Source organism: Pangasianodon hypophthalmus, chromosome 18 (assembly GCF_027358585.1).
Source record: "Pangasianodon hypophthalmus isolate fPanHyp1 chromosome 18, fPanHyp1.pri, whole genome shotgun sequence".
NCBI lineage: Eukaryota > Metazoa > Chordata > Actinopteri > Siluriformes > Pangasiidae > Pangasianodon > Pangasianodon hypophthalmus.
This window is the reverse complement of record NC_069727.1, coordinates 17,994,362-18,007,249: the sequence shown is the minus strand read 5'-3', so window position 1 is coordinate 18,007,249 and position 12,888 is coordinate 17,994,362. Positions and strand designations below refer to the sequence as shown.

Sequence of the window (12,888 nt, the reverse complement as noted above, 5' to 3'; positions counted from 1 at the left end):
TTGTTATTTTATAGTTATGTGCAATGTGCAACCACCAAGTCAAATTCATTGCAAAGTCTAGTGTACATGGCCAATAAAGCATTATCCTGAGTCTGCTTTTGCTTTAAAGCCTCCTGAACTGCTGGGGATTATAATTTGATTCAAGAAATACAAAACGAACAGCTAGTACTATAGAACACTTCTGAAATGTCTACATCTATTCACATGGTGATGACAGAGGAGATGAAATTATTTACCAGTGTACTGTGCCTTTCATTACCTGTTATAGCTTTACTCTTAGTTATTTATTTCTTTCAAAATTCCCAATTTTCACTTTCAGATTTCAGGTGTATGGGGGGGAAAACAAAATGATGAGACTTTCAGTTTTATGAAGAGTAAAAATGGCTGGAAAAGTAAACCTGCTTCACATAAGGACTTTTCCACTACCAGTTTGATACAAAATCCAAAAGCAAGACATCCTGAGAACAACGCAGACCATCTTTAAAAGTTTTCGACTTCATGTTATTTTTATTTCTTGCCAGCGTTGCTTTATGAGTACTGTCCTATTGAAAGAACTTGTCAAAAAAAGACAATAATTTTTTTTAATTATCTTGTACTTCATCAGTTATGCAATACTTTGCATTCAGGCTTTTCAATTTTCAGCATAAAAGCTAAATAAACTATTTAAATTTATTTTACAATACAAAAAGCTAATAATAAAAAATCCAATATATGATGTTCGTCTTTTTTTTTTTTTTAGTCCAGAATGCCTTGAATTTCAGTTTTAAAGTTTTATTTCCATTTCACTGCATCATGAGAAATAAAATGAGGAATGAACTGCTCATGAAAAGAAGATTCATATAACCAAGCAATTATGCAATCCGGCTATAACGCTATATCGCTAGGAAGAAAGGTGACTGTAAATGTAGAAATGTTTCAGACACTGCATATAGGCATACATTTGTAAGCTTTCATATGTGACATGGCCTGACGCTAACAATAAACTAGCTAGCTAGCCTGCCTGCGTGTAAGCTACATACATGCAGCCAACTGGCTAATTAATGAGTGTAAACACTGCTGTTTTAATAGTGATTTTATAATTAAACAGTACTCAGTGATCTATAGGTCGAGGTCGACAGATAAAATATGGAATAGCAGACATTATTCCTTATGAAGTGGTGCCCAAGAGTGGAGAAGCTCTTATAGAAGAGTTAGAAGAAGCTAGAGATCAGTGTATATTCTTGAGATGGATCATGCAACAGTAGAAACAGCAGGGGAATGGCAGGACTCTTAGGGAAATTCATTAGCCTAGTGTTTTCCTGTTTCCCTGAGTCTGTTATTCAGGTAATCAGCGTTGCTTCTTGACCCACCTGGAGGCCACAGAACACCAGCCGAGAGGGCACTTGTAAAGTCAGAGGGTAAAAGGGCAGAGGCTTAAGCCCACCCCAGGGTCCATCTGTGCGTGTAGCAGAGTGGAAGAATGCAGCAGACGAAGAGGTGTGTGCATTATGAGGGTCCTTCAGATGAGATCAAAAGAGCTAGACAGAGAACTGTTGTGTTTTTACAACAAGGCATTCAGGATAGCTTGAGAGTGCCATGCTTTTAGAATACATGAGGGGGGGTGAGCTCTCTCTCTCTCTCTCTCTCTCTCTCTCTCTCTCACACACACACACACACACACACACACACACACACACACACACACACACACACACACGCGGTTCATGTAAGACGAGAGAAAATGTCAACACTCGGAGGAACAGCATGTGAGCACTGAGGCTGAACATGTTCATGCGAGGCGTGCACAGGACACTATTTACGACCAACACAACATTAAACTCAGTCTCGATCAATACAAATAAACGCTAACCAATACATGCTATTTATCAGAGCAAGCACTTCTGGCGACAGCCCCTAACACACACATACACACAACTTCAAACCTCCAGTAACCTGGTCACACTCCACAGCCTTCTCAAAGTCAGCAAAGTCAGCCTCCTCTGTGTCAATGCTAGCTCAAGGCTAATGATTCACAGTGAAGGTAAAACAATGAAAAGTCTCGTCTGTCCCCTGACAGCCGGCACAGTTAAAGCACTTACTGTGCAGGTGCTCAGAAGCGTAGTAGTACACATCCTCATAGCCCTCGTGGTAATCCTCCTCGGGCCGGTACTTTTTGCCCTTGCGTCTCCGGGACCTGCGGATCTGCTTAACGAAGCCGAGGAAGCGCTCCATGGTGAGAAATCCGGATGCAGATGCTGTACTTTGGTTACCGCAGCAGCAGCGGCAGAAGCAGCGATGTTGCACGTGTGTATGTGCCTCACAAAGAGCTGGGGAGAGATTCCCCCAGAGAGAAGGAAAGAGGTAGGGAGCGGTGACAGAGCGAGAGGAGGAGGGGGTAGCTTTCAGTCCTCCGGGATGGAGAAAGCCAGGTCAAATATCAGCTCCGGAGCACTTGTGCAGACCTGATCATCTCCTCTGAGAGGATAGCAGCAGTGCAGCTCCTCTCTCAGCCCAGCCTTCAGTCCCCACTCTCAGCTGAGCATGTGGGTGAGTGCCAAAGAGGCTGTGCGCATTGTGGAGAGGGAGGGCGGGGTAAAACACACACACACACACATACACACACAGGCTTGCTCCTCACCCTTCTTCCTGTTAGAGAGGAGCCTCAGACAAAGAGGTAAAGTTCAAAGGATCTGGCAAGAGAGCGTGGAATCCCGTGGTTGGGAGTTTTTACCGCCCCTATGTCAGTATCCCAGCATCCCCTCCTCCACCTTCTGCTCATTCATTACCAACAAGGGCTGGTAAGGTGTATGAGTGTGTGAGTGACACTGCATAAGCCTGCTCAAATAATTTATAATAGGCATTCAAGACTAGTAATGGGGAAAATACCCGATTCTTGGACAAATTTTCTGCATTAATGCACATCAGATCTCTCAAAGGCTTAAGCATAAATGGATATTGGAAAACATGAACAGCACGAAACATTTTAAATGAAAATTAAACCTTGCATTAAGCTTAGTTTTCACTGATCATGCTGAAAAAAATTGCACTGCTATATCAGCAAGGCTGTGGAAATCAAGATGCATCAAGAAATCAAGAAACTCGTTCCATAATTGCATCACACCCCCCCGAATCAAAATCGAATCCAATCGTAAGGTGCCGAGAAACTCCCACATCTATTCAAGACACCGCCCCTGCCCTGTAGCTGCAATTTAATAGAGAGGAATGATGGATATGCAGACATGCTGGAGTGGGCGGATGAAGGAGGGCGTCTGATGTTTGTGCTGCCAAACAAACAAAAGGCTTCGAGGATTACTGCGCCACCCACCAGCACGAACCCCAGCCTCATCTTCAGCCCCGGCCACCATGCACACAGGCTTAAGTGCCATCAGCTAACAGCATTAGCCTGAGCAGCGAGTGTTAATTGGCCATAGATGGAAATCAGGCTCATTAGCACCCTCTGTTCCATCCCCTGATTGTGCCAGTCAGGTTGTGCATGGCAGAGTCCCACGTGGCAAACCAGCACTGTGTCTCACATTTCCATAAAGGGGCGGGATTTCGATTCGGATAGAACAAAGAGCAGAGACACGCCGACATCCAGACACACAACACACACAGTCTGCGTTACGTTGTAGGAAGTCGTTTCATTTCCTCACCTTGAAAATGGATAAGTCAAGAAATGATACATGTCTATTTCTCAGAACTGAACTCATACCTGGAATATTTCCCCAAACACCTCATCCAGGCTGGGATTGTATTGTCATATTGCACAACCCTACTCAGAGCCAGGATGTTCAGGGGTGTTGGGAAAGCACACATTAGAGGAAACAATGAAGCACTCACAGCAATCAGAGCAGCTCGTGCTAGGACATGCCACCAGCTTGTTTGAGAAAGCCTGCTCAAGTGCACTTTATGTTCTGAATTGCACTGACACGCACATCCACGAGGGCCACACTTGCCTCTGTCAGGGGCAGCAGGGGGTCTGTTTTCGTCCCTTGTTTTGCTGCACATAATCCCACTGCACTGCAAATGTTCTGTGGAAAAATACATCTACATTCAGAAATGTTTTTACAATGTATTGACAGATAGACTAAACATATGCAAATATAAGCAACAATACAAGAATATGTTGCATCAGTAATATCATGCTGCAGGATCTCGTACCACAGAGCTGCTGGTCAGAAGATATTGATTCATTTTCTAAAACAGCAGCTCTGACAGCAGTGCTGGCTGGAAGGCAAATCACAGGTTTATATTAAACCACTTGTTCTGATACATTACTGTTTCTTACACAGGGACTTGTACAGCAAACACTCCACAGAAACTGATTTAAAACCTGTGTGTAATTGTTGATATGGTGACGTTTTCTGTGGGGTCAGCACTTTCTAACAGTCTGTTCCATTACGTTTCTGACATGGGAATGTCTTTAGGGCTGAGGACTCTGTGGTTTCTCAGTAAGCCTGCGTTCACAAGGCAACAGGCGACTTGTTTTCTGCGTACGTGCACGACACAGAGCCGTGATTTCAGCAACAGCGGCAAGCAACAAAGCGACTTGTTTCAACCCCTGACTTAATCACAAGACTACAGCAAATCTAAGGAAGAAAATGGAATTTATTAAGCACAAACAAGCAGCAGAGTGAGAGAGAGAGAGAGAGAGAGAGAGAGAGAGAGAGAGTTTCAATGTCTATATAGAGTTAAATTGAGCTCAAATTGATCATAAGTTAGGTTGAATACCAAATGGATTCCTATTCATTGTGTTTGCTAGCTAATAGGATCTGCTACACCCACCCTAGTGCACTACACTGCTGTGAGATAGACAGGAGACAGCACCACTGATAGTTTAACTTTCTTTTAGTAGTGTGGCTGCCACTTTGCTACTTGATGTTAGCTTAGCTTCCTAAAGGGGTGCTGCGTGATTAGAAAATAAATCATGACAACAATCAAAAAATTGATTCATGAAGAAAATCTCAAAACAGACCTCCTGGTAGGTTTATTTTATTATATTTTTAACTCAAACACTAACTGTAATAGGAAAAACCTTAGTGTTGATACTCAATAATGGTCTAGAACAGTACACAAGTATGTGATTTGAAACAAATTTGTTTGTTTATTTCGTTACGGACACAATGTCACATGGTGTTATACTGCCTCCACTATTAACGCTGGTACTGCACCACGCAGGCGTACTCGGTTGGGTTTAGGAACACTCCGATGCAGTTCATCAGTTGACAAAGCCCTGCTATAGGTTCATGACCAGAGGGGTGGGGGTGATTGGGGGAAAGGTGGCTCAGTGGTTAGCACTGCTGCCTCGCACCACTGGGGTTGAGCGTTTCGAATCTCGCCTCTGCCCTGTGTGCATGGAGTTTGCATGTTCTTCCCATGCTTCAGGGGTTTCCTCCAGGTACTCCGGTTTCCTCCCCCAGTCCAAAGACATGCGTTGTAGGCTGACTGGCATTTCCAAATTGTCAGTAGTGTGTGACTGGGTGTACAAGTGTGTGTGCATTTGTACCATTCAGTGGTTTGGCACTCCATCCAGGGTCTCCCACGCCTTGTGTTCCCCCATGACCCTGTGTAGGATAAGCGGTGGATGGATAGATGGAGGTTCCTGACTGAGAGCAGTTACACAAAGTCAATCAGTAGCTATATATTAATGGGATTCTAATATATTTGTGCTGTGACGACAAAAGTTTCAACTCCTTCGTTCTGTTTGAGATATATAAATATTGCCCCATCCACTGAGGCCTCATCTTTCCCTTTCGTCATTACCATCAAGACCTTGATTTGACTTCTAATATATACATCAGACTTGAGTAATGACGTGTGTGCATTAATAAAAAAGACCTTCTGATGAGCTCTGAAGCGCAACATCACCCCCGGGTTTAGGTGTGTGTAAGGACATAATGGTTCTGCGCTTGTGAATAGTGAAATCGTGACACTATTCTGGACGTGACTCTTTCCGAACACTGTATCAGATAATCCACTGAAGTAGAACAGGAGTGAAAACCTTGAGCTTTCTCCAAGCTCATCTACTCGCTCTCTCTGAGAACGAACCCAAAATACCGCACTGCATCTTGTGCTCATGACTTGGCAAAATGATGTTTCCAGTTGCGCAGTAAAAGCCATAGTCAAAGACAGAGTCATGATGTGAGCCATTTAGCACAACAGAAAAGGCAGGAGGGAATACATGCAAAGGGAGGGAAAGAGCAAAGCTTTCACCTGATATTTAGGCAGAAAAGCTGCGATGCCTGTTCAGGTGTTAGAGCTATTTTATTATACTGTGTTACCGCCACCGAAGAATAAAACTCATACTTCTTCCTAAACTGCCAGCGGTAATTACAAAAGACCGTGAACTTAAAATGAGATCCCGCACGAAGGAAAATGACATTCTATTAGAGCGGGTAATTTCCCATGATGGAATAAAACGTCATGCTGCTAAACAGAAATTCTGTGCAGCTGATAGAATTTGGGAAATTCAGAAGAATGCTGAGTCAAATGAAAAATGAACGCAGAGACATCCAGATTTATTTGATGCTACTGGTGCATTCTTTTGTATTCTTCTCTCTCAAAAGAGCACACTAGTCTCTTTCTCTCTCTCTCTCTCTCTCTCTCTCTCCCTTTCCCGCTCTGTGTGCGCTCTTAGCAAGCATTACAGTGTCTGTGTTTTCATTTTCACCTCATCCATTTAACTTTCCTTCGAGTGAACTGCTGGACAGGGGCTATATATTAGAAATGTTAAAAATCAGATTATTGTACTGCACTTAGCTCCAGGAGCTCTCCCAATGTGCTGAATTATATAAAGACTTCATGCATATTTTTCAGACAGCCTGGTATGAGACATACGTAAATGCTGGAGTCATACTTAAACATGATTAAATAACACAGCCTTTACAAAGAACTGAACCTGAATAAACTACTCTACTAATTAAGGTTAATTAGGCTTATTACACGGGGTTTTATTAAAGCTGTTTGTAAAACTTGCCGCTGCAAAACCCTCGATCTACCCACTCCCGTGATCACGTCATAATAATCAATTTCTGTATGAAAGCACCAGGTTTAAAACCACTTAAGCCATTGTTGTGTCCATTGTCTGCCCTACGCTTTGTCCGTTATGTTGCTTAGCAACCAAAGTTAAGAAAGGAATAACACACGACAGGTTTGCGGTTATATGAAAATAATCCATGGCAGGGTGACGTGATACGTTCAACCACCAAGTGGATTATTATCGTATAACGATTACAATGTTTAGTTTATTAATGAACAACACGTCATGCATTTTAATGGTCTATAGTTAGTTATAGCTAATGTTGTGGAATGTCCAAGAAATGAGTTTGGTCCTGTTACGGCTTACATTAGAGCAAAAATAAACATTTGTACTCTCCTCTATCCTGAAGACTTTCCCGTGTTGGGAAACTTTACAAAGCACCATGAATGTTACGAAGCGCTGACACCCGAATCTCTTTCCATAAATTTTAAATGAATGTCTTAACAAAAGACTTCACCACATCTACGATTCTACATTTTTCTTTGTCATTTGCTAAAAATGTGATAGATTAATGATAGATTATGCGTAGCATCCGCCAAACAAGTCTCTGTGTATGAACTATAGAAACAATAACACATTAGAATAAGCGCATTAATATAAACCTATTGTTCACGTTACAGCTGGAACTACTGTCCAAGCTGCGCTGTTATATAAAAACAATGCACACCTCCCGACCAATCAAATTTAAGAATTCAGCCACGCTACTGTATGCCGTTAAACATTGTAGGGCAAAAGAATTGTTTATGACAAATATTGTTAACAATAAATGAAAATATTTAAGGGTGAGTGTTACAATGATTTTACTCTGCTTCATGTCGTACATAAGAACGCCCTAACCTGTGATAACACTAACACATGCCCACTTGTGCCTTATCGCTTTAAAATAAAATAAAGAAAAGGAATAAGAAGAAGAGAATAGAAATAGAAGAGGAATAAATCACTGAGGGGTGGTGTTATAGAAAAATAATCAGCTTCAGGGTGGTAACATGCATCGGGTAGTGTTCAAGAGATCACCTCGTCCAAGTTTCGATGCTTTCATTTCCAACTTGAACTTTCCTTCTCTGAGCGAACTGACGGACAGAACCCTGCTAAGTGCTATAAACTCCTGCACGCAGAACATTTCTATTTTATGAGAAGTCTGTCAGCATGACTGAGGCTTGGAGGAGGGAGGCGGGGGGTCTTATGAGCACTGAAGAGCTGAACTATTCCCACCAGAACACCTGCAATGATGTGTTTACTCTCACAGATCTCTGCTCCATGAGAAGTCATCTGTCAGTCGGACTGAGCTTTGCATTCTTCTCAGTTTAGCTGTTATTATGACAGTCCTGTCGCCTGTTTATGATAAAGAACAGCAGCCTTTCATAATACATGTCTGTTTGAAGCAGAACACAAACAGAGGTAATAGAGGGGTTTGCAGGTCACAATTCAACCTCTTAAAAAAAGTGCTCAACATTCCAAGAGCTCCACGCTGATCCTGTCGTCACGTCACTTAGAACAAGGGAAAAGCTCTTAATCCCTAGTCAGATCCCTGGAAAAGCAGACTGTCATAGCAGCAGGGTCAAAGAAACGCCTCACGATGACTTCGGCGTGTGAAATCGGGAGTGGAAAGTCTCAGAAAGACCAAGTAAGAGACAGAACCGTGTGGACGCTCATGAACAGAGCAGGTCTAAATAAGGCCAGTGAAGTGTCACAGTGCACAGGGGGAAGGACAGGCACGGCTGGTGGAAGACATCTGAAGCCTTAAAAAGCACAGAGAGGCTCAATTAAAGATGCTTCATTACATACACTGCATTAAACACTCAAAGAAACCACCTCTGCCCTTACACACTTAAGTTTACAGTCAAAGTAACTAAACCCTCCGGATCAAGTTTGACTCAGGTGGTAGTGGGAGGCCAAAATTTCTATCACAGTACAGCTTAAAATTCTCAACATATCTATCACATTTACAGTGTAATTTCACCGTGACAAATTTCTTTGTACCATACAATAAATAGACTGACCTTTATTTTCACAAAAATATAGTCCTTTCAATCCAATTCTACTTTAAATACGCAAAAATCGGTGCTACTTTGCAAACCTCTAACTCTGAAACGGAATGAACAATACATCGCCATTAGTGGTAATACAATCAAATAAAAAAAAAAAACATGTTTTATTTGATAAATACAAATAAATGGTGTATTTTGTAGTGTTTGGTGCTAACATCACCTCCACAGATGCTGTGAGCGAGCATAACGGTTCCGATATAATCTGGACCGCAGGATATCCACATCTGTTCCATTGATTAACCCTGAAATATCAACATAGCGGACATATCCGGTGACACGCACTGTCGTATTTCTGGTGAAAATTTGCTGTTTCAAACTCTCAATTCAAGCCGACACTGGTCCTGATGTTATTTTTGGAGAGGGGGAAGGAGGGTGTGAATGTGGAGTGTGGAACGTGAGGAGAACAAATATTACAAAAAAGTGCTCCGAGTTCTAACAGCCGGACCTTCATTTACACCGAAACTTGCCAGCAATGCAATTTTTTTATTTATTAATGATCATCATGTTGTGCTTTTTAACAAATTATAGTTTAATGTTGTAGAACATCTTAGACAAGGTAGCTCCTGTTATAATTTATGTTTAAGCAGCAATAAACAGTCACCTCCTCACCATTATTTTCCTCCCGAACTTAATAAGACAAAATAATAATAATAATAATAATAATAATAATAATAATAATAATAATAATCCACAGCATGTCATGTTACTGAGAAACCGGAAGCTCTTCTGTCCTGAAGACATTCGTTCCCACGTGGAAAAAGTTACTGACTGTTACAAAGTGCTGACACTGGAGACTCCTTCCATTACTATTACATAAACATCTCTTAAAAGAAAACCTTACCATATACACACACAAATTATTTTTTTTTAAATCCTTTAATTATTAGGCTTTGATTGTGTAGAGCGTCTGCCATAAAAGTCTCTTGAATGTGCTGTTACTATGGAAATGATAAAGTATTAGTACTAGCGCATTAATATAAACCTATAAACCTGCAGTTTGAATTACAGAACATTAATAAACACTTTCTGACCAATCACATCTGAGATCTCAACAGCACAGTGGTATGAAATATACTGTACACTACTTTAGTAAACCGTTAATGTAACATGGGTACAAAAAAAAAAAAAAATCAAAACAAACGCTTAGAAAAGAGCCAATTTACGTAATGCAGTTGTCCATGATATTAACATCATAAACTGACATTAAAGCAGAAACTGTACTACAGGAATTATAGAAAGGGAGCTGGGAGAAGGAGAGAGTAGAGCGGTAGTTGTGGACAGGTCTTGTCTAATCTCGTCGGTCAACCAGAGGTACGGGTGCGTGAGCAGTCACGCGCTCAGTCTCACAGGGACGGAGAAATGCTCCAGGGCAAAACTCTTTCTTAGCAGTGGACTCTTTCTTGGCAGAAAGAGCAACATTCTTCGGGTGATCTTCCTTTCAAACAGGCCATGAACCTACCACGTGGCTGACTGCTTCACATCCTTCTGTGCAAGAATCCAGCACCAACCTGCCAGGTCATATTTATCACCTAAATAGATTCTACATGGTTTAAGTCTTCATTGACTTTAGTTGTGTGAGCATTTCTAGTGGTTGGATTAAAAAAAAAGCTAGTAGAATGCCAGGAAATGAATAGACGAGCTGCAGATGGGACGTGGGAATGAAACATAAGGGGAGGTGGGAAGTGACAGATTGGTCAAATCACATTCAGATCAGGGCATAAATTAGCTGAAATTGGAAATGAGGATGGCATGAAGAACCAGACTATTTGAATTCCAAGCCTGGGTTAGCACTTCGCCACAGCAGCACACTTACAGGATCATTAGGAGAAAAGAAATCTCCCTGATTTACTGGTGTTCCAGTCGTTTTCTATGACAGCTTTCAGGCAGAGTCACGCTCACAGGAAATATGTGTATTTGCACGAACCGCAGGTGGAAAATAGGTATGCACTTAAAAAACCATGAAAATATCAAAGGAAATTTCTGTGGAAAGCGAGTCACCTACTGCTCATGGTAGCTCTGATGCATTAACGTGACAGGCACAGCAAATCAGAAACAGCCGTGCCAAACAACAGCTTTTCCTCAACAGTTACATAAAAACAAAACCTGAAGGCCATGGCCGATATGACAAAAATATCATACCATGATACTTCTACGATATACATCATGTATCACAATATACATGGTGTCCCAGAAGTCTCCATACGTAGGGGACTCTCTTCGCCAGCACCATGACGGTTGTGTCCTCGTCAGTGGATGTTCATGGACATTCACTTCGCGGTTGGTCCGCAACACTTCCAGTCTTTTTGAATTTGTTAATAAGGCAACAGTGTTGTGTTTGATGTGCTCACCATGTTTCCTGTTAAAGTCCATTACAACCTTGCGAGAACTTCCCATGAGAATAATAAGCTCATATTACTTTTTATCAAAACAGACTGGGACTAGAGACAAAGTCAAACAGCATAAACAAGCTCAGACAGGAGAGTCGGCTGTATTCACTTGTTGATCATATTAAATAAGTCTAGTCTCGGTACAATCAGGAAAATCTAACCGAGGAAATGTTCAACCTGAACTTATAAACAGAATGATTAGACCTGATTTTACTCCTGTTTCATGCTTTACTAGGAAAATGAGCACTACAGATTTTAAGAGTGCAAGAGCGGGTTATAATATAATCATTTGAACGTCTTTCAGAGGCACTGCTGCGTTTGGATGCTAGTTTTGCCATGGTAAAGAATCACTTCCTGTGTGCTTTCCACCAAATACGTTTCCTCTTCCTCTCCAGCTATTTAAAAGGCACATAGCGTCAGGCAGTCTTGAGGGGAATACAGCGTGACGCACGGCAAAATCATGACAGGAATTTGAGGCGATTCAAGATCACCGCACGTTGTTAGGCAGCGTTCACATTGACTTTCTGACTTAATGTGGCACAGATCTGTTTTTTTTTATCCGACAGAGCCATTTCCATGTGTGGTCTATGATCAGAAACATATCCGATACGTGGCCATGTGACATGAATGAGAAAGCTCTGATTAGAATTCATGTGGTTTTCTTCAGCATGGCAAAACAGCAAAGGAGGACAGCAACAGAGGTGACTATACTCAGTGAAAGGATGAGGAAATTAGTGATTTACATGATATTTGGAAATTCAGTTCTAGCACAACTGGAAGGAACCTACTGAAGCCAAGTAGTGCTTCACAGAACCACCTAAGAAACTGATAAGACGAGGATCAGGGACCAGGTGCCGTCTCATTAAAGACAGATATGGATAGTCAAGATAGATGGAAAAAAAAATATATATGAATTGTAATGTGAACATTGAGCCTAAAATGTTTATACAGAACAAGCCCAATGAGCAACTCTATAAGTCAAATAAGGGCAGAAACACTTTCTAACTGACTGAATCTGGGCTGTGGGTTGAACTCCGATGTTTCAAGCATTCATTTCACATGCACAGCTCTACAGGCCATACTGTGACTTGCACTGAAGTTCAAAGAAAGATCAAATGTATAAAACTACGACGTCCTCAAATAACCTACACCTCTGGCCATCGTAATCCAGTCCCCTGTGAACACGGATTAGTGCATCCAATTCACAGCGGGGTGTCTGTCTGTTAACTGGTTATTATGGCATATATTTACAGCTTGAGTAATCTAGGCCCTGCTCTACAAAAAAAAAAAAAAAAAAAAAAGAGAGTTCAACAGTTCAAACAAGGAACAAGTCTTTGCTGCCTGGTTTTCTAGTGATAAACAATATACCAATCTGATAGCAGACTGAACTAAATGGCCAGAGGACCTTTGTTTTACAAGCACAAATGGACACCTC

At 41.5% G+C, this 12,888-nt stretch overlaps 1 protein-coding gene across 11 annotated transcripts in view; it reads right to left on the bottom strand.

Annotated features, from left to right (window-relative positions):
• grip1 (glutamate receptor interacting protein 1) overlaps window positions 1-12,888 on the bottom strand; it is a 274,798-nt gene that overhangs the window by 150,158 nt on the left and 111,752 nt on the right. For 9 of the 11 annotated variants that reach the window (XM_053241696.1, XM_053241699.1, XM_026922879.3 and 6 more), the window contains exon 1: window positions 2,079-3,926. The exons of 1 other annotated variant lie outside the window; for it this stretch is intronic. In XM_053241696.1, the coding sequence (XP_053097671.1) occupies window positions 2,079-2,211 (133 nt within the window). In that variant the 5' untranslated portion in view covers window positions 2,212-3,926. One more of the 11 variants, XM_053241697.1, reaches the window with a different exon arrangement.